Genomic DNA, 21055 nt, shown 5'->3' on the forward strand with positions numbered 1-21055 from the left:
TTGGAGCGTGACAGGAGAGCTACTGTTAAGAGCTACATATAAGCCAGCAGGATTTTGCTGCGAGCGTAGGTTCTCGTTGAACACCTCGGTTCCGCATGATGACGCACCACAGCGGCCTGCACTACAGACAGGGATTAGCTTCCCCTGCCTCGCGGCCTTGTCCCGTCACAACACCCAACCATCGCCACCATCCATCACCAAGAGCTACTTCATCCTTATCACTACCGATCCATCCGCCGGGCGCAGGAGATATCGTCGCTCGCTTGCGCTCTGCACTCTGCCGTTATCCACCGCCGCTCAGCGGCACTCCCGGTCAACATGGCCAAAATCGCTGCCCTGGCTTTACTCGCCGGCCTGGGACTGGCAGACGACTTGTACACTCCGAAACACGAGGCCGGACGTTGCGCCATCCGCGACCACTGCGGGAAGAAGAGCTTCTTCGGCAAAGAGCTTCCCTGTGTCGACAACGGTCTCGCCGAGGACCCCGACAAGGAGCTTAGGAAGCAGCTGGTAGACCTGTGCGGCCCCAAGTGGAATGACGGCCCGGTTTGCTGCACCAAGAATCAGGTCGGTTTCTCGTGCTGATCCCATGGTCGTTTCTCCCCCAGCTAACGGATTCAATCTCTGTGCAGGTCGATTCCCTCAGAGATGAACTGTCCACCGCGAATACCATCGTATCGTCATGTCCTGCCTGCAAGGACAACTTCTACAACCTCTTCTGTACCTTCACCTGCTCTCCTGACCAGTCGCTCTTCATTAATGTCACAAACACCCTCTCCAAGAACGACAAGACGCTCGTCACAGAGCTCGACCAGCTCATCTCTGCAGACTATGGAACCGGTTTCTACGACAGCTGCAAGGATGTCAAATTTGGGCCAAGCAACAGCGAGGCCATGAAGCTCATCGGAGGCGGCGCCAAGAACTATACGCAATTCCTCAAGTACCTGGGCGACGAGAAGCTGGTCGGTTCGCCGTTCCAGATCAACTTTCCAACATCGTACAAAGAGCCGAAGATGGATCCTCTCCCCATGAAGCCCAAGAAATGCAACGACCAAGACCCCAACTTCCGTTGCGCCTGCGTTGACTGCCCGCAAGTGTGCCCTGAATTGCCCCAGGTCGAAGAGGCTGGCTCGTGCAAGGTTGGCGTGTTGCCATGTCTCTCGTTTGCCTCCATATTTGTCTACAGCATCCTGCTGTTGACACTCGTCGTGGCAATCGTCGGTCACGTATGGTACCGCAAGCGGGCTGCGCGTCTCCAAGAGGAGAGAACCCTGCTCCAGGGTGGAATCGATGCCAGCGATGATGAGGATGACGAGGGCCGGCTCGTACAGAACGGCGCCATGTTCGATCGGCCGACCAGACCCTACAGGCTGAACACATGGTGCGATACCGCCTTCTTCAAGCTTGGTCATTGGGCAGCAAGATTCCCCGCCATCACAATATTCAGCTCCCTCATTGTCATCATTGTCCTCAGCGCTGGGTGGGTGCGTTTTGAGATCGAGAAGGACCCGGCCAGACTATGGGTCGCTCCGACCTCATCTGCCGCCCAGGAGAAGGAGTTCTTTGACTCCCATTTCGGCCCATTTTACCGAGCAGAGAAGGTGTTCCTCGTCAATGATACCCTTGCTTCGGGGCCAGGACCGGTTCTCAACTATGAGACGTTGCTCTGGTGGATCGAAGTTGAGAAGAGCATTTCGCAGCTTGAGAGCGAGACTTTCAGGATGAGGCTGAACGATGTGTGCTTCAAGCCAACCGGGTCTGCTTGTGTTGTTCAATCGGTGGCAGCATATTTCGACAACGAGCCTGCGCTTATAGACAAGGATGGCTGGCAAGACAAGCTACGACAATGCGCACAAGCACCCGCGGAGTGCCGACCAGCCTACGGTCAGCCCTTGGAGCCGAATATGATTCTTGGTGGCTACTCGGACACAAACGACGTCGTCGACGCCCCTGCGACGACGGTGACTTGGGTTGTCAACAACTTTGCAGAAGGGACACCCGAGCTTGCTCGGGCTATGGACTGGGAGAAGGCCCTGAAGAACCGCCTGCTTGAGGTTCAGAAGGAAGCGGCTTCCAGGGGTCTCAGACTGTCATTCTCCACGGAAATCAGCCTGGAGGAGGAGCTCAACAAAACCACAAACACGGATGCCAAGATCATTGTCATCAGCTACATCATCATGTTCTTATATGCATCCATCGCGCTCGGATCCACGACACTCTCCCTCAGGGATATGATCAGAAATCCTGCAGTCAGCATTGTCGAGTCCAAGTTCTCTCTCGGTGTGGCTGGCATTGTCATCGTCCTCATGTCGATCAGCGCATCTATTGGTCTGTTCTCCTGGGCGAACTTGAGGGCTACGCTCATCATCGTCGATGTCATCCCATTCATCGTGCTTGCTGTCGGTGTCGACAACATCTTCCTCATTGTCCATGAATTCGAGAGGGTCAACATCAGGAATCCCGACGACGATGTCGAATTGCGTGTTGCCAAGGCGCTGGGTCGCATGGGTCCTTCTATCCTCCTCTCTGCGATCACCGAGACGGTATCCTTCGCTCTTGGTGCATTTGTCGGCATGCCAGCTGTCCGTAACTTCGCCATTTATGCGGCTGGTGCCGTGTTCATCAACGCACTCTTGCAAGTCACGCTCTTCATTTCCCTGCTCTCGTACAACCAGAAGCGGGTTGAGGACTCCAGAATGGACTGCATCCCTTGCATCACTATCAAGGCGGCCAGAGTCCATCTGAACGGTAGCAACGGCAATCTGGGCGCGCGGTTGTATGAGGCGCCTGAAGAAGGTTTCCTCCAGCGGTTCATAATTCGATACTATGCGCCAGCTATTTTGGGGAAGAAGGTAAAGGTGGCCATCGTCGCAATCTTCCTCGGCCTCTTTGCCGCCGGCGTGGCTTTAATCCCTGAGGTCAAATTGGGGCTTGACCAGAGAGTAGCCATCCCTGATGACTCCTACCTCATCCCGTATTTCAACGATCTCTACGATTACTTCGACTCTGGCCCACCGGTCTACTTTGTGGCCAAGGACGTCGATGCGACAAAAAGGAAGCACCAGCGACAGATCTGCGCCAGGTTCACGACTTGTGACACATTGTCGCTCACCAACATTTTGGAGCAAGAACGCAAGCGCACCGATGTGTCGTACATCTCGTCTCCAGCCGCGAGCTGGGTTGATGATTTCTTCCTTTGGCTCAACCCTCAATTCGAGGAGTGCTGTGTAGAAAAGGGCACTGCTTGCTTCGAGGACCGAGACCCGGCCTGGAACATCACGCTTTCAGGGATGCCGGAAGGAGATGAATTTATTCACTACCTTCAAAAGTTCCTCTCCTCGCCAACCACCGAGGACTGCCCGCTTGGTGGTCAAGCATCCTACGGATCAGCCGTCGTCATCGACGAATACAAGGAGACCATTCCCGCAAGCCACTTCCGCACGATGCACTCGCCCCTACGCAGCCAGGATGACTTCATCAATGCCTACACCTCCGCCAGGCGGATTGCTCATGACGTTAGCCGCTCGACAGGGGCAGAAGTGTTCCCGTACAGTGTCTTTTACATATTCTTTGACCAATACGTTACGATCGTCGGCTTGACGGCAGGCCTGCTCAGTGCCGCAATCGGTATCATTTTCGTCATCTCATCGGTTCTCCTTGGCTCAGCGCTCACTGGTGCGGCCGTCGCGATCTCGGTAGTGATGACCATCGTGGACATCATCGGTGCGATGGCGGTATTTGGTGTCAGCCTCAACGCTGTGTCGCTGGTCAACCTGATTATCTGTGTGGGAATTGCGGTCGAGTTCTGCGCCCACATTGCGAGGGCCTTCATGTTCCCCTCGCGCACCTTCATGGAACAGGCTAAGAACCGCTTCCGAGGGCGCGATGCTCGTGCGTGGACTGCACTCGTCAATGTCGGCGGCTCCGTGTTTTCGGGCATTACGGTCACAAAGATACTTGGCGTGTTTGTGCTGGCCTTCACGCGGAGCAAGATCTTCGAGATCTACTACTTCCGCATCTGGGTCGCACTCGTGGTGTTCGCAGCCACGCATGCTCTGGTCTTCCTGCCCGTTATTCTGAGCTTCATGGGAGGCGAGGGATACCTCGATCCCGAGAGCGAGGGTGGACTCGAGGAAGATCTGGCGAGCCGCCGGTTCCGAGCCCTTGTGGACCAGGACGATAGCGACTCTGAGGAGGATTAGATTCCCTTCTTTTCAAACCTGAGTCAATTCATTGCATTGTTTTTGAATAAAAAGACGGTCGGATCTGCAGAACACGAGAATCCTCGAGAGGAACACCGGGATTCTGCGAGGGAGGTCCCTGTCGCTGACAGAGAGGCTATCGATACAGAGGATATGGTTTTTAAGTTGTCCCTGGGAAGTCAAGACAACTCTGTCCACTCAATGCCGATCACAAGGAAAGCGAAGGGAAAGGGGAAGGCCAGAGCCAGTCCGCGGGCAGGACACACGCTAAATCGCGCAAAGCCTGCGAATGTCGAGGGCGATGAGGGAATCTTGAAACGGCGAGACAATCCACCCAAAAAACGAGGAAGCGCAACAAATGTCAACCAGAAACCTAGGCCGGAGACTCGGAGGGTACAAAGCAGAGATAATCTACAACGGATCCATTCAGCAAAGGCATTGAGGCTGCCCAGAGGTGGGCAAGTCGTTACCAAGAAGCGCCATGGCAGAGAGCAGAGCACGGAGACCCAACAAGGAGGCCCTTCCAACGGCCCGATCAATGACCCTTGAAGCTAGGTCATCGGCCTGTTTGCACTTTTGGACGACGTTGGCTCCGCTCAAGGCCTCAATTACAGAAGCGGGGGTGACATCCAAGATCGCCGCCCTTGACCTTTGCTTCCAGCAACTACTCCAAAAGAGCGGTCATGATCTACATTGGATCGGAAGGCATGCACAACAGTCACCGACTGGTGCAATTACGAGAAGACCTTGGGTGACGGCATACTTGAATGTATTTCTCGGGCTTGCGTGGTCACACGGAGTTGCTCTTCCTGGCGACGCTTAGACACGGGCATCGGTCGTACGACCACGGCTTACGGATACTTTATCTTCTTTGTATGATACGAGCAGCCATTGCCTTGTATAATAAGATGCTGGCAGGGCACAGGCAGGTGCTTTACAGAGCGAGGCTAGGCTGGATCAAAGCGTTAGGTCTATCTAATAGAAGAAAAGCGTTTGCACTTCGACACTCCCACACAATCGAAAGTCATCAAGAATGCACATGATCTCCCTGTCTGTCTTGTCTCTGTCTCTATCTACGTTGCCTGCCTGCCGTATTCCCACCAAGCTGTGTGTGCAGTCGTTTTCGTCACCACATCAAGTCACCTGCGAAGCCGGCTAGCTTCCGCCGAGCAGAGGTCCGTCCGCCCGCATCCCGAAGGTGGGCCCGGTTCACGATGGCGAGGGGACCCTTGGCCCGGGTACACTATGACCATAAACCGCCATCGAACCCTGTCCCGCAGGGCTTTAAACACGAGCGGAACGTGGGGTTGAGCATGCAGCTTGCCTCAAGACTGTCTCGGAATAGAAATGTCGGGCTGAGATCCGCAAATCCGGGGTCGGCTGTGTGAGTAACTGCCATGATATGTATTTATTCGGCTGAGTAGATCATACACTTCAGTGGCATTGACCTGACCAGAAGCAGCTGTAGAGAAACCTGGGGTAGTCTCAACTTCTGTACGTCCGTTCCCCCTTGAGCTCGAGTCTGTGTTGTCGACATAGAGGTGGCTCTGCTCGGGTGTTCCAGGAATTGTTCTCTCACATTCTCAGCTTTGGGACCCATACTCCTGGAGATTTATTTACCCTTGGGAAACGACGATCGCACACGCCGTCATGCACACAGAACACCACACATGCCGAACCAGGACATGATGGCAACCTCATCCTCATCCGCCGACACCAACGGGGTCAAGGCCGCCCCCAGGGTGCCCGCGGGCCTGCCCATCGTCTTCCGCGACTCGACGCCGCGGGAGGAATTCCTCGAGTCGGCGTGGGGCCACGTCTTCAACCACCGGCGGGCGACCGGGGCCCGCGTCCCCCGGGCCGTGGTGCACGCCACCAAGGCCGCGCACGTCGCGCAGGCGGTGCAGGTCGCGCGGGACCTGGGCTGCCGGGTCTCGGTGCGGTCGGGGGGCCACTCGTGGGCCGGGTGGAGCGTGCGGGACGACGCCGTGTGCGTCGACCTGGGCGCGCTGCCGGGCGGGAAGCATTCTTCCTCCTCGTCCTCGTCCTCCACAGCCACCGCGGGCGAGGTGGAGGGGCTCCAGTATGACCCGCGCACCAGGATCCTGAGCTGTCCGCCCAGCGCCACGGGGCGGGTTGCCAACGGGTTCCTCGCGACCAAGGGGAGGATGTTTGCCGGTGGGCACTGTCCTGATGTTGGGCTGGGCGGGTTCCTGCTGCAGGGCGGGATGGGGTGGAATTGTAAGAACTGGGGGTGGGCTTGTGAGAGTATTGTTGGCATTGATGTCGTCACCGCGGATGCGAGGGAGACTTACTGCAGCGAGAGTGAGAATGCGGATTTGTTCTGGGCTGCGAGGGGTAGCGGGCCTGGTAAGTATTCCCTTTGCTTCATTAAGAGTGAAGTACTATGTGTGTTTTGATTTCTGACTGGAGTCTAGGATTCCCTGCGATTGTGACGAGGTTCCATCTCCTCACTCGGCCGCTGCCAGAGATGCATCAGAGCATCTATATTTGGCCGATATCCGAGTACCGCAAGGTGTTGAAATGGGTCATTGATGTAAGTCGACTGCAAGATGCCTTCCCACTCGAACCCCGTTGCTGCCAGCATGCAGATGTGCGAAATAGGCGACAACGACACCGAGATGGTCGCAGTCGGGCAGCACATCGACAGCCACCCGGACCCCGTGATAATCGCCAACTTCCTAACCTTCAAGCCGACCAAGGCCGAGGGCGAGGCCGCCCTCAAGCCAATGCACGACGACCCAGGGCGGCCCCCGAACCCGCTCGTCGAGGACTTCGCCAAGCCCACGACGCTGCCGGAGCAGTACGCGCCGCAGGCGGTCGCCAACCCGGAGGGCCACCGCTACTGCTCCGAGAACGCGTACGTCAGCAACGACGCCGACGTCCCCGCCGTGCTGGAGCAGGCCTTCACGGCGCTGCCGCACCGCAAGGCGTTCGCGCTGTACTACAGCATGTACCCCACGTCGCGACGACCTCGCTACCAGAATTACGGGGCCAGCGACGCCGGCGACGCGGGCTCCATGGCGCTGTCGATGCACACGGACCACTACTTTGCTCTGTACACGGTGTGGGAGGACGAGAAGGACGACGAGAGGTGCGTCGGGTGGACGCACTCGGTCGCGCGCGAGGTCGAGCGCTCCGCGGACGGGAGCTACCTCGGCGACTCGGATTTCCAGCACCGGAGGACCAAGTTCTGGAGGGGCGAGAACGCCAAGAGGCTGATGGAGATCAGGCGGAAGTGGGATCCCGAGGGGAGGATCTGTGGGTATCTCGACGAGGGGGACAAGAGCGGCGTTGATGGGCTGAAGAACGAGTTTGAGTGGAAGTAGGCCCAGGGTTTTTTTTCTCTCGTTGAACACAGTTTCACATGGCTTGGGCGGTTTGAGAGTAGGAGGCATTACTTGTGTTGAGCATTTTTGTCTGATCATAGCCTCTGCTTGTCCACTTATAAGTCAGGATGGCCAGCCTGTAGCTCGAGACTCTTGTCTACCTTTTATGGCTGTCAATACATAGAAAGAATTTATGGGACATCGCACTTGACGTCGTCAGTCACGCATTGCTTGATGAAGCTGGTCCTACTTGGTGGTTAACTAGGGGCAAGGTGGTGGGGGATCGCAAGGTCTTCTTTAATTTTTGCGGCCGTGTTCCGGCGTTGCGGGAGGCTGCAGTTCTACAGCAACACTATCTGACGATGACCCACCCCGACTACTTCCGCATTGACCAGGTACCTCCACCAAGAACTTGCAAGAGGACTTCCACTCAACAAGGCCGAAGTCGACGCGATAACTCGGATTATTAGCTGGCTTAAATCCAAGAATCTCCGTAATGATCATCAATCATTGGAATCGACCAAGGCCCGGCCGTTGTTGAAGTTGAGAATCCGTGTATTATAAGACCAGCTTCATGGAGGGGCAGGATTCCAGATATTCGTCTCGATAAAAGACATCAAAGCAACGCGGGGTCCTGTTCGATCTTGGAAGTCCAACGGATCTTGAAAATGACTTCCCCCCCCCCCCCCCCCCGGCCGTGGTGCAAATGATCAAGGACCTGGGTGGTCGCATGGAGGCGAAGAAGGACGTGTCTGAAATCCTCGTTGACAACAATGTTGACTTGGCAAGCATCGAGAGCATGATCTGGAGGTTAAGTGACACCAATCCAAGAACGTTGATATATTGGCTACTAACATATTAATCAACACAGTCGCGCTCACACCGACCACGTTGGGCGCCCTTCTCTGTTTCCTCCGTCGACGTCCCTGGTTGTGGGACCGGGAATCAAAAAGTCCTTCTACCCCGGTTGCCCAGCTGTCCAGAACTCTCCTGTCTTGGCTCGTGAGTTCAAAGGGCGTGAAGTCCGGGAGCTTGAATTCAATACCGGCTTGACCATTGGTGGCTTTGACGCCCTCGACTACTTCGGCGACGATCCGGACGAGACGCCTTTCTGCACGATCCCGGAAACACCATCGGGCCAGCCAATACTCGCGCTAGGCCTTCAGCAGGCACGTGATACTGTCAAGAAGGTTCAGAAATTCGATGCCGGCCCAGGCATTTTTGTCATCGCTGCCCACGATGCAAGTCTCCATGGCGTAGTGGACTTGTTTCCTCTGGATGCGAGCAACTGGAATGAGAAGGGATGGAAACAGCAAGGGCAGTGGAAATTTCTGCATGACTTTGCCGGGTTACTGGAGACAGCTTAGAAATTGGGCGTGTCAATATAGTGGTCATTCAGCAAATTCTGATATATCAAGCACACAGCTAACCAGCTCGAATGATAGTGCCCTGGGCATGATAATGATTCTTGTGAGTACACCCCTGGGCCTACTTCTGGCCCTCCACCACCTTTGGCTCACCCACTGACAGACAATACAATCCCACTTTTATATTTTGCTCTTTCTCAACCAATAATAGCTCTGAAACAACACAGATCCATTTTTCTGGCGTCATGGAAGTATTATACTAGACAAATATTTCCTAGAGATTTACACGTTTTGTTAGCGACACAACCAATATCAAAATGTCAAATCTTTAATCTGACGGGAGCTTTCAGTTAACTGCACATGTCCGGTTTGACGGTGAGAGGCACAGGCCAGTCACCCTTCTTAGCCCAGCGGACGCGTAATACCATAGCCCCGGGGATTTTGACTCGTCTGAGGTTGAAAGAGAAGCTTGGAGCTTATTTCCCAGCTAATTTCGTAGTTTATCCCCCAGCGCCGGCCGTCGCCTTGCTTGGCCCACGGACCGGCTTGACCCAGGCAGACTAGCCAGGTGGTAGCTTCGTGCCCACCCGTGTTCCCCGCGTGTATCCTGACCTCGTCGGCCGCTCCCCACAAAGCAGCCCGCAAAGCTCGCAGAGTTTCCCCGACGTATCCGCAATTCTTGAGCAGATGACATCAGGTCTGACTGGCCATATGTTGTGTTGTGTACCGGGACAGTCGGGACTCGAACCATGTAGTGGATTGCGACGGCAACTCCGGCTCCACGGGCACCAAGGGCATGGGCTGTTGGCGACGATGGGCCCGGCGATCGAGAGATATGCTTGGCGTCCGCAAAAGCCTCATGCCCGAGGCCGGAACGCTACGAGATATCGAGCGAAAATAAGAGCCTTCGCGATGCCTGGTCAGTCGTTGGGTGGTGTGTCCAAACGGATGATCAGCGAAAGTTCGGATGTTGATGAGATGACATGCATGTCTTCGAAGTCTTAGCGTCACCGTGCCCCAGACTGCTGGGCCTCGACATGGTGCCTGCGAGAAGACAGACGAAATGTCACCGCGACTTCCACGGCATGCATAGTGCCTGGGATTCCTCCACAAGCAGCTCGCCACGAGGATAGACCGAAATTTGTCCCGTTGGGCAATGTAAAGTGGAAATCGGCCATGCCAAGCAGCGAGTCCAATTGGCGGCGGTGGGGGCGGCCGTCTTGATCAGCGACTGTCTTTCTTCCCTCGCAGGCCCTCGGTGCGGAGAAGGCCAACCTAATGACTGCTAAACTCACGTACGCCAGCCTTGGCGCACCGCGATGGGACCGCAATGGGACCACCCAAGGCATGCACAGGCAAGGGCCAGGCAGGCCAGATCAGGGCCAGGTGCGTGCCCCAGCCTCCACAGTTCGTCCGTTCTTACCCCAGTGCACCTACCCCTCCTCTCTGGGGAAACCCTGGCTGCGGAGATGAGGGCCCTGGCACAGGCTGCATCTGGTTATTTGTGTGCGAGGTCGCACCCGGTCTAAGTGAGTGAGTAAGTGAGTGCATCCCACGGGATGTTATTTTGCGCCATGTACGCACATATTCATATAAGAGGGGACGGGCGACCGTCGTCACCGCCTCGGGGTTGTTGATTCCTCCCAAGCACCAGGTTGTTCCAGACCCACCTCAAGTGCCTCGATAATTCAGGCGCCGGCAAGATGCTCAGCATTCCATCTCTGGGGCGCTATGCCGCCGCGCTGGGCTTTGGTTCGGTGCTCCTCGCCCAGGGGACTCATGCCCAGTCCACCTCAGGTAAGACAGACATGAATTATACCATCTACACCGTGCCTGCATCATCAGAATGCTGAACCCCTCCAGGCGTCACGGTCGATGGCACAGACTTCGCCCTGAACGGCGACAAGGTCTCGTACCGCTTCCACGTCGACAATGCCACCGGTGACCTGATCGGAGACCACTTCGGCGGCTCGGCCTACGAGACAGTGGCCCTGCCGGAGCCAGAGGTCAACGGCTGGGTCGGTATGCCCGGACGGGTGAGGCGCGAGTTCCCAGACCTCGGCCGTGGTGATTTCAGGATCCCTGCCGTCCGCGTCCGCCAGAGTGCGGGATACACCGTCAGCGACCTCCAATACCAGTCGCACACCGTCGTCCCCGGCAAGCCGGAGCTCCCGGGCCTGCCCTCGACCTTTGGCAGCGAGGAGGACGTGTCTACCGTTGTGATTCACCTTTATGACAACTACTCCTCCATCGCGGCAAATCTCACGTACTCCATCTTCCCCAAGTACGATGCCGTTGTCAGGAGCGTGAGTCTCACGAACCTGGGAGAGGGCAACATCACTGTCGAGAGGTTGGCTAGCTTCAGCGTTGATCTCCCGTACACCGACCTGGACATGATCGAGCTCCGTGGAGACTGGGCGAGAGAGGCCATGAGGCTCAGGAGATCAGTCGAATACGGCGTTCAAGGGTAAGTACATGCAGCCTATCATCTTGTAGCACAGAACTGACCTCACATTTCAACAGATTTGGTAGCACCACTGGATACTCATCTCACTTGCACAACCCTTTCCTCGCCCTGGCCACACCAAGCACCACAGAGTCCCAGGGAGAGGCATGGGGCTTCTCTCTGGTCTACACGGGCTCATTCCAGGTGGACGTCGAGAAGGGCTCCCAGGGTTTCACGCGTGCGCAGCTCGGATTCAACCCTTACCACCTTTCATGGAACCTCGGACCTGGCGAGAGCCTCACATCGCCCGAGACGGTGGCCATTTACTCCAACACCGGAGTTGGTGGTCTGTCACGCGCCTACCATCGTCTGTTCCGCAACCATCTCATCAAGAGCGACTTCAAGACCGAGACACGCCCGGTCCTGCTGAACTCCTGGGAGGGCCTCTACTTCGACTACAACCAGAGCACCGTCTACACGCTTGCCCAGGAAGCCGCCGACCTTGGCGTCAAGCTGTTCGTGCTGGACGATGGGTGGTTTGGAGAGGAATACCCACGGGTGGATGATGATGGCGGTCTTGGTGACTGGGAAGTCAACACAGAGCGGTTCCCGAGCGGCTCCCTCGCCCCGCTTGTCGACCAGGTCACGCAGCTCCAGGCGGCCAACTCGACGACAAACCTGCAGTTCGGGCTCTGGTTCGAGCCCGAGATGGTCAACCCCAACTCGACGCTGTACCACGAGCACCCGGACTGGGTGCTGAGCGCCGGCAGCTACCCGCGCACGCTGCGCCGCAACCAGCTGGTCCTAAACCTCGCCATGACCGAGGTGCAGGACTTCGTCATCGAGTCCGTGGCCAACATCCTCAGCAACGCCTCCATCACGTACGTCAAGTGGGACAACAACCGCGGCTTCCACGAGACCCCCTACGACGGTGTCGACCACGCCTACATGCTCGGCATGTACCGCGTCTTCGACACGCTGACCACGCGCTTCCCCGAGGTGCTGTGGGAGGGCTGCGCCAGCGGCGGCGGGCGCTTCGACCCGGGTGTCCTGCAGTACTTCCCGCAGATCTGGACGAGCGACAACACCGACGCCCTGGAGCGCATCTTCATCCAGTTCGGGACGAGTCTCGTCTATCCACCCTCCGCCATGGGCGCCCACGTCAGTGCGGTCCCCAACCACCAGACCCAGCGCACCACCCCGATCGCCTTCCGCGCCCACGTCGCCATGATGGGCGGCAGCTTCGGGCTCGAGCTCAACCCGCCCGAGATCGCCGAGGAGGACCGCGAGCAGCTGCCGGGGCTCATCGCCCTCGCCGAGCGCGTCAACCCCCTCGTCATCAACGGCGACCTCTGGCGCCTGCAGCTGCCCGAGGACTCCAACTGGCCCGCCGCCCTGTTCATCTCCGAGGACGGCGCCGAGGCCGTCCTGTTCTACTTCCAGGTCCGCTCCGTCTGGAACCAGGCACTGCCCTTCATCCGCCTCCAGGGCCTCGACCCTGCGGCTACCTACTCCGTTGAGGGGGCTGGTACCTACTCGGGCGCGACGCTCCTGAACGTCGGCCTGCAGTACTCGTTGCTGGGCGATTATAATAGCACCGTGGTTTTTATTAACCGCGTCTAAACACTATTAGCATTAGAGACGATATATACGTGCTCATGACTAGTATATAATGACAACTACTACTCTCGTCCTGATTCTCAACCATAAATGACGTAAATCGACAACTCCTATTGTATGCGAAAAGAATCACTCATCATCAAGTAGACTACATTCCATCGAGCAACCATCGGCAAAACTCACCTCTAGGTGCCACCCGATGCGCTCGAAGAACAGTCTCTATAAATAATTTTAAAGCCATACTTGTTTGAATCGCATCTACTACGCTTTGAATGTTACAGGAGAAATCTCAATTTTATGATACCGGGGCAATCTCAGTCTCTTCCACAACCTCTCTGGTGCCTAAGACGTAGGCTCCCTCCCTCTCTGATACTTTTCCGCGGAGGACGCTCCCAACACACCACATCCAGTCCCGAAGTCCTTGCATGGATACGCGGATATCCCCACATGGGTGAGTTCAATGGATGGTCCGCCGGGTACTCCTCAAACCGAACCACGCAGTCTTCGGGCGGTTCCCCTATATCCGGCCACTCGATATATTCCGGAGTGTCGGTATACATCGTGGCCTTGGGCCCGGCCTCCCTCGCGCGGGACCACTCGCTCAGTGCGGGCCGGTAGTCAGCCACAGGGTGGTCCAGGTTGACATCCGGGTGTTTGGGCCATGTCTCCATTTTCAAGACGCCGTCCGGGTTCTGCTCCGCGTGGTCCACCTTGCGGAAGTGGCCGTCCCGGGTGATGATCTCGTGCAGGGTGAAAATGACGCCCTTGACGTCGTTTTGGACTTCTCTGTACCGGAGGTGGCCGCCCCGCGGACCGCAGCCGATGCGCATCGTGTAGTTGAAATCGAAAAGGATGAGGTTCCCCGTCGCTTCGTCGATGAGGAGGTTTCTTGGCGCAACGTCTTGGTGCGAGAGGCCATATTTCAGGTTGAGGTCGTCAACGACCCCCATGAGTTGCTTGAGGTGACTCAGCTTGAATACCCGGGAGATGTTGTCGAAGAAAATGTCCCCCTGGATGAAGTGGCTCGTAAAACCCACCACAACAGGGCGGCCCTGCAGCTCTTCTATGACTATGCGATCGAACGGGACGATATTGGGATGAGGTGGAAGGCGCGTCGATATGTTGACTTCATCCCACCGGGCGCACAAGTACTCATGAACGGGCGCATATTTGAAAATCAGGCTTCGGTGGGTGCTGCCTCGCGGGACTGATTCCGTATAAGCTACTTTGTCGACGTGCCGGGGGGGGGGGGGGCGGTCCAGTTCTCGTAGATCGCGGCGACGGATGGTTTTGACGCTGTCAGGCTTGTCAATCCGGGCCAAAGGAGGATAGTTCACAGCCTGCGTCTTGTCATCATCTGGGTTTGATGAGGTAGAGATGAGATCTCCGTCGTTACTGATGTGTATCTCAAAACTGCAGGATCTAGGTTATCAATGTGTTGTCTTAGAAGTTGTATTGCCAGATCATCTTGTTCTTGTTCCTCATCCATGGTGACGACAACAGTTCGTCGTTGATCTAAGTCGAAAATGTACCATTTGCTTGGCCCACCGGAGTAGACTTCACCTGACGGTGCCCAGAACCTCCAGTCGGGATTCATCATGTTGTCTCTAACCGCAAATGTGAATGGCCCAGGTTATTGGTCAAAAGGAGTGTGTTGCTGTTATAGAGCATCACGAAGAGCAAAGCCAGTGAAAATTGGACTCCGAGATCGAGGTATGAGATGAACAGAGCCGGGCCGTTGGCCTCTTGATCAATTGACGCCCATCGCTGAAACTAGCAACTGGCGACTGGCGGAGCAAGCTTGAAGATGTTGGTCACAAAAAGGTTGTTGGGACAAGGTAGCATAGCGCGAGTTAAGGTTCATATGCGACCTCACGCGGCCTACTACTTAAGGCCTGAAGCACTGCAGTCCGATTGGGTAGCATTACGCCCACGGTTGCTGGCCTCTCAAAGACGTGGTGCAGTCTACCAAGTAAAATGTCACCTGGTTGAGAGCAAAAATGTCCACGACTCGGAACAGTGAGTCTGCAACCAACAGCATAGAACTTTAGCTTCACTGGAATCAAAATAGCACATCGTACTGAATTAGCAATTTACTTGGCTTGCTTGAAACCCATCTACGTCTAGACTCTCGACTAGCCACCAGGCCGAAGCAACCAAAGAGACAGCCTGTGCGTTTCAAGTCAAAGGCGGCGTCGTGACATACGATGCTGGCTCGATATTAGGTGAGAGACCTTCAAAGGAGATCCCGCACCCAATGTCCCATTGAGACTCGAGTCATCCTCAACATACGAAGGAGCCGTGTCCAAGTCCATCCTACGGATCTTTCCTTTTTGATTAATACACATCGCAAGGGGCAGGAAGGAAAAGCAGCTCAGACACCAGCACACGATGCACACGCAGAGCAAGACACTGTGGGCTTGGCCAAGATACTAGCAGGACTAGCCAGCCCCTTGTGTAATTCTAGAGGCTGTCAGTTACTTTTCGGAAAGATCAACAGAAAAAGTAAAATAGCATCACCAAATGTGGTACTTGTCCACCGACTAATACATACATTCACATTGTCTGGGTCGAGCACTGCATTATTGATCTTGGACTACTTAGTTCATTTTGGTGCTCCGTTTCGTATTCAAACATGTGGTTGAATACTAGCTCTAGATCACGGACTGACTGGTCATCCCTTACTGACTTAGTCTTTCACCTAGTGTGTTGCGCTTTTACAGCGATCTACTTTAGACTCAAGGCCGGCCTCATTAGGCTATCTGTTGATATGGAGAGACGCTCATCATGATTACACATTTTCCATGATCGCACTCTCTTCTTCCTCAATGGAGACACCAAAGACATCCATGGCTATCTGGCGGCGACCACACCAGATGTCAGCCGTGAGGTACATCGCGTGTCTTTGTGCTCTTTTGATTATTTGCTATCACTTCCGGACATGGAATGTCGACTATGCAGTGAGCTCGAGCTTACCGGTGGACAAGCAGTCTTTGGAGACGTCAGAGGCCCAGGAAGAAATACTGGAGGACAAGCCTACATACACTCACGTCGAAACGCCACAAGCTACTCCAGCCGATACTCCATTGGTGATTCCGCTTGAGGCAAGTCAGTCACAACTCTCAGACTCGGCCACAGGGCGTGGCGGAATACCCAAGAAAATCTGGTAAGCAGCTTCCGGATACAATTTAACCCCCTCAAGGACAAGAATCCCCCATCTGTAGCCCGTTGAGACGAGCTACGGCCATGTTGTGGCCGGGTCCCCCCGAGATTTCACTGAAACTTCTTCCTCGGTGCTTCAATAGCTGACACCCCTTGCTGCAGGTATAAGCTGGGGGCGAAGGGACTCAGTTACGACGCACGTGGCTGGACGGAAACGTGCATCTCGCAGAACCCCGATTACCACGCAGAGTTCCTCACAGACGAGTCCGCGGACGAGTTCGTGAGGGAGAAATACGCAGACCGCCCCGACATCGTGGAGACGTACTTGGCCCTCACCGTGCCGATCCTCAAGGCCGACCTGCTGCGGTACCTGCTCCTCTACGCCGAGGGCGGCGTCTGGTTCGACCTGGACGTTTCGTGCGAGGGCATACCGATAGACGAGTGGATCCCAGAGGAGCTCGAGGACGACGTTAGCCTGGTAGTAGGCTGGGAATTTGATGCGGGCTACGACTTCCTCTTCGACCGGCAGTTCACGACCTGGACTGTCATGGCCAGGAAGGGTGTGCCGCATCTGATGGCCGTGGTGGACGACATTGTGCAATCGATGGCTGATGTGGCCAAGGCGCACAACATTACGATTTCGCAGCTGAACATGAACAATGTTGGAGATGTCGTAGACTTCACCGGCCCGGTAAGGTTCGCGAAGAGCGTCATGGGGAGCTTGGAGCCGTCGCTGAACGAGACTGGTGACTGGGACGGGTGGGAGGATTATTACGAGCTCGTGGAGCCGAAGCTTGCCGGCGACGTCTTGATTCTTCCGGGATATTCGTTATCGGCCATTTTCAACACGTACGAGGAAGAAGACCAGGATAGAGTTGGCCCCTCGTTGGTGGTCCATCACTATGCCGGGAGTTGGAAGAATGACTATGGCGGAGAGAGGGTGGACGAGCGAAGACGGGCTCGATAGTGGGTCACATGAGATAACGTACGATTCTCGATGTTTTTCAATGTAGTTCAATTAATGATAATTTACCAGGGACACACAGACAAGCCCAGGTGGTCAAGAATACGAGACGCACTTGTGCGTGTTATTATGCTAATGTGCAGATGAGCGACGCTGGGGACAGGAAGGGGTGGATTGAAGATACTCCCGGGGTATGAAAGACGTATATCTCACGATTGTAAGGAGATGAACAGGGCGATAGAAACCCATGTGCTGTCGACTGGCGGCTCCTTAGGTCCTGCCATCCGGAGACCAAGGGATGCAGAAACAACAGAAACATTGCCCTGCTCGTGCACGGTTTGTACCAGCTCCAAGGTTCTCTCCTTCACTCGATATCTATTCCTTCTGCACGTAAGTATTGCTCGATATGCTGAACAAGAAGATTCATCAAGGAAAACTGATTTACAAAATAATCACACAGCTGCCTCGGTGGCTCGGTGATGGCGCGGGCCGACTTGATGCCGTGTAACTTGACATCATTCAGTGTCGTCCTTTGATCTGGCGTCCGATTGAAATGTCCTAGTCCGGATTAACCTTGGGTTAACTATTTCCCGCTCTCTCCAACACTCTGGATTAACCCCCCCCCCCCCTCCTCCCCCACCAGATCTCTTGACACACGCTGAGCCCACCGGCCCGTGGCAGTCGGTGTTCCCGGCCAAGACAGAGTCGGTATCGGAGTGGTATCCTGGCCGCCGCATCTGCAGGTCACATCAACGTGTATCATTACTCGACGCGGCTCTCAAGATGTAGTTTCCCGAATCGTCTGCCACAGTGTTGGTACCTTCACGACCGCAAGCAGCCAAAGCAACATGACAGTGTCCAGTGCAGATCCTTTGACGGCCTCGGCTTAAATCATCGTAGCACGGCCATCTCATGTTGGAATCCATGACATCGGGTGGGGTCCCCCAGGATTTCTTAGGGATAAATCCGGCGACGGATTGCTCCACGGGATCCCCAGCTGTCCTGCCATCAGGCCGGGTGCCCCATCGTAGCACCCCCCACCGGCTTGAACGATCTGGGGAACCAGGGATGGCCTGGCACATGCACAAGGGAATCGACCCAAAGTGGTAGCACAACTGAGACTGAACGTCCTGCAGGGCACTTGGCTCCCGGTGGCGGTCCTATCAGCCTCCAAAAATGCCGTCCTCTCAGCGGACTTTCTGGATTTTCCCATTGGCCCCCATTGGCCCCCCATTGGCCCCCCATTGGCCCCGAATGATGTCCCAGGTGGGATTCTCGATCTTGGAGACTGCGCGGTAGAGATATCTTCCACGCATGACCCATAGAGATCGTGTAAACAGCCGCTCCCGCTTGCGACGAGTGCATTTGGTGGATCCAACTGGTCACTAGTCGATGTCGTATCTATAAAGTTTCATGTTGCGTGCAGTCATTGTCTTCGCCTCTCCGTGATCCCGACAGTCCGGCAACGGCTGCAAATAATTGTCCCGCACTTCGCCCGAATCTGAGTAGTGCTTGAAGAGGACAAATTCATTTAAATATTGTTGAGCCCTAACATTCCAAGCTCAGCACATAGTGTCTACTCCTTTCACCAAGACCGATCACTTTCAGCGACGAGGCTACACGCCAGGTAACCTTGCGAGATCAGTCTAAACAGACCGTATTCACCTGTCGTTCAGCTCCTGGTCCCAACTTACATACATCGATCGATTCGACGTCGCACTAAATACCCATCCGCCGTCTTCAACCCGGCAACAATACGACAGCCAAGATGCATGGAATAACAGATCAAATATTGCATGCAGTGCTTCAACATTGGGCCCCCGCACTAATTCTTATCACCGTCGCATGGCTCCTCCGAAATCGATATCACAACGGGCTGCACAAATATCCCGGCCCGTTTCTGGCATCACTCACAGATTGGTGGCGCTTTGTGGATGTGTGGAATCGGCGGCCAGAGATCACCCATCTAAAACTTCATGAGAAGCATGGGGATGTGGTACGGCTCGGACCAAACACTCTGTCCTTCGCGGATCCAGCAGCGCTAAAGGCGATATACGGCTTGAACAAGGGCTATGTCAAGGTGAGCACAACCGGCTGGCACTTTCAGGAGCAAACAAACTGATTTGAACGTTCGCCAGTCCGATTTCTATGTAGTGCAACAGGCCGTGGTCAAGGGCCAGTCCCGACCGAGCTTGTTCAGCACCGTGGACAATGACTTCCACCAGCAATTCCGACGCTGTGTTAACTCAGCCTTCGCAATGTCAGCCCTTGTGCAGTATGAGCCATTCGTTGACAACACCACGAAGCTATTCCTCAAGCAGACAGAGCGGCTGTTTGCGGACAGATCGGAAGGGTGTGACCTCACCCGATGGCTTCAGTTCTACGCGTTCGATGTCATTGGCGAGATCACCTACAGCAAGCGCCATGGATTTGTAGAGAAGAACGAGGACATCGACGGTATAGTCTCATACCTCACCCAGCTGTTCAACTATGTGGCTCCTGTAAGTCTATCCCAGCCCATTACGCCCATCGTCTAGAGCAATATACTTACAACAACTTAAACAGGTCGGACAAATGCCCCTGCTCGACCGCCTCTTCCTGAAGAACCCCATCTACCTCAAGCTCGGTGAGTGGGGCCTCATTGACGCGACCTTCCCCGTCGCCAAGTTCGCTCGCGCGCGCATGGCCGAACGCCTGCCCGACCTCAACAGCGAGAAGGGCAACATCCTGCCCACGTCGGACAAGAAGAAGCCGACGCTCGATCTGCTGTCCAAGTTCCTCGCCGCCCAGGAGACCCGCCCGGAGTTCATGACGGACGGGCTCGTGCAGACCATGGCGGTCTCGATGGCCTTCGCCGGCTCCGAGACCACGGCCATCAGCCTCGGCGCCGTCTTCTACTACCTGCTGCGCACTCCGGGCGCGATGGCGAGGCTGCGATCCGAACTGGACGAGGCGGGCCGAAAAGGCATCTTCCACGACAACGAGACGGGCCTCGTCACCTGGTCCGAGTCGCAGAAACTCCCGTATCTGGATGCGTGCATCAAGGAGGCCTTCCGCGTCCACCCGGCCCCCGGCCTACCCATGGAGCGCATCGTCCCGCCGCAGGGCGCAGAGATCGCCGGCCGCTTCATCCCCGGCGGCACGATCGTGGGCTGCTCCGCGTGGGTGTTCCACCGCAACAAGAGCATCTTCGGCGAGGACGCGGACGTCTTCAGGCCGGAGAGGTGGCTTGTGGATGAGTCCCTGGACAGGGAGAAGGAGGAGGCCAGGATCAAGGAGATGACGGGGACGATGCTACAATTTGGCATGGGCAGTCGGACTTGTATCGGGAAGAACATCAGCCTCCTGGAGATCTACAAACTGGTGCCGAGCTTGCTGCGGGCTTTCGATGTAAGCTTTCCCACTCAACTCCTCCCATCTTCATCGTGTTCTTGGCAGACTGCTAACCATTTGGTCTTGTACAGATCGACTTCCAAGACCCATCCAAGGATTGGAAGATCACAAATTCTTGGTTCGTTAAGCAGTCAGACTTTTGGACGACTTTCTCACCAAGGACCATACCTCAGCCGGAGGCGGAAGTTGTGACGGAGAAGGGGGATGGAGTAGCCGTGATTTAAACACTGCGAAGGCTGGAGCGGTGGCTATTCCATGTTCGATATGCCGCCCATAGTGCCAGATCTTGAGCGCCATACGGGTATGCAAGGAGTTACTGTGCTTGATTGGTAGTGTATAAAAGATAGAAGGTTTACACACGTAAAAATGTTAATATTTATCCTCTGATAGCGATGCAAATGCAAAGGATGCTCTTCGACTGCAGAATAAGAATTGCAAGTGCACTTCTGATAACTCAGATGTTCCGAGACGGATTTTGATCACCCGAAGCCTTGTATTTGTCAAAGTGATTGAGTTTTGAGACCGCATTGGCAACTATAGAACCCACGAAG

The 21055-nt window shown here is 55.5% G+C and overlaps 7 protein-coding genes across 7 annotated transcripts; 6 read left to right on the plus strand and 1 right to left on the minus strand.

Moving 5' to 3' along the window:
• Positions 1 to 318: 318 nt before the first annotated feature.
• On the plus strand, positions 319 to 4202 carry INS49_010135 (uncharacterized protein; the record flags this gene model as incomplete). Its single annotated transcript, XM_043170861.1, has 2 exons — positions 319 to 567; positions 633 to 4202. 2 exons carry the CDS (start codon positions 319 to 321, stop codon positions 4200 to 4202), a joined length of 3819 nt encoding a protein of 1272 aa, XP_043025426.1.
• Positions 4203 to 5890: 1688 nt separating this feature from the next.
• On the plus strand, positions 5891 to 7552 carry INS49_010136 (uncharacterized protein; the record flags this gene model as incomplete). Its single annotated transcript, XM_043170862.1, has 3 exons — positions 5891 to 6572; positions 6641 to 6759; positions 6815 to 7552. The coding sequence occupies 3 exons, from the start codon at positions 5891 to 5893 to the stop codon at positions 7550 to 7552; spliced, it is 1539 nt and encodes a 512-aa protein (XP_043025427.1).
• A 706-nt stretch (positions 7553 to 8258) lies between these two features.
• INS49_010137 (uncharacterized protein) lies at positions 8259 to 8919 on the plus strand (the record flags this gene model as incomplete). The annotated part of the gene is made up of 2 exons (XM_043170863.1): positions 8259 to 8362; positions 8424 to 8919. 2 exons carry the CDS (start codon positions 8259 to 8261, stop codon positions 8917 to 8919), a joined length of 600 nt encoding a protein of 199 aa, XP_043025428.1.
• Positions 8920 to 10622: 1703 nt separating this feature from the next.
• INS49_010138 (uncharacterized protein) lies at positions 10623 to 12988 on the plus strand (the record flags this gene model as incomplete). The annotated part of the gene is made up of 3 exons (XM_043170864.1): positions 10623 to 10716; positions 10783 to 11386; positions 11443 to 12988. The coding sequence occupies 3 exons, from the start codon at positions 10623 to 10625 to the stop codon at positions 12986 to 12988; spliced, it is 2244 nt and encodes a 747-aa protein (XP_043025429.1).
• A 255-nt stretch (positions 12989 to 13243) lies between these two features.
• On the minus strand, positions 13244 to 14585 carry INS49_010139 (uncharacterized protein; the record flags this gene model as incomplete). Its single annotated transcript, XM_043170865.1, has 3 exons — positions 13244 to 13246; positions 13387 to 14398; positions 14518 to 14585. The coding sequence occupies 3 exons, from the start codon at positions 14583 to 14585 to the stop codon at positions 13244 to 13246; spliced, it is 1083 nt and encodes a 360-aa protein (XP_043025430.1).
• A 1249-nt stretch (positions 14586 to 15834) lies between these two features.
• On the plus strand, positions 15835 to 17114 carry INS49_010140 (uncharacterized protein; the record flags this gene model as incomplete). Its single annotated transcript, XM_043170866.1, has 2 exons — positions 15835 to 16151; positions 16310 to 17114. 2 exons carry the CDS (start codon positions 15835 to 15837, stop codon positions 17112 to 17114), a joined length of 1122 nt encoding a protein of 373 aa, XP_043025431.1.
• A 1765-nt stretch (positions 17115 to 18879) lies between these two features.
• INS49_010141 (uncharacterized protein) lies at positions 18880 to 20728 on the plus strand (the record flags this gene model as incomplete). Its single annotated transcript, XM_043170867.1, has 4 exons — positions 18880 to 19191; positions 19250 to 19612; positions 19677 to 20501; positions 20576 to 20728. The coding sequence occupies 4 exons, from the start codon at positions 18880 to 18882 to the stop codon at positions 20726 to 20728; spliced, it is 1653 nt and encodes a 550-aa protein (XP_043025432.1).
• Between the last annotated feature and the right edge of the window lie 327 nt (positions 20729 to 21055).

This window comes from Diaporthe citri, assembly GCF_014595645.1.
Source record: "Diaporthe citri strain NFHF-8-4 chromosome Unknown scaffold_4, whole genome shotgun sequence".
Lineage (NCBI taxonomy): Eukaryota > Fungi > Ascomycota > Sordariomycetes > Diaporthales > Diaporthaceae > Diaporthe > Diaporthe citri.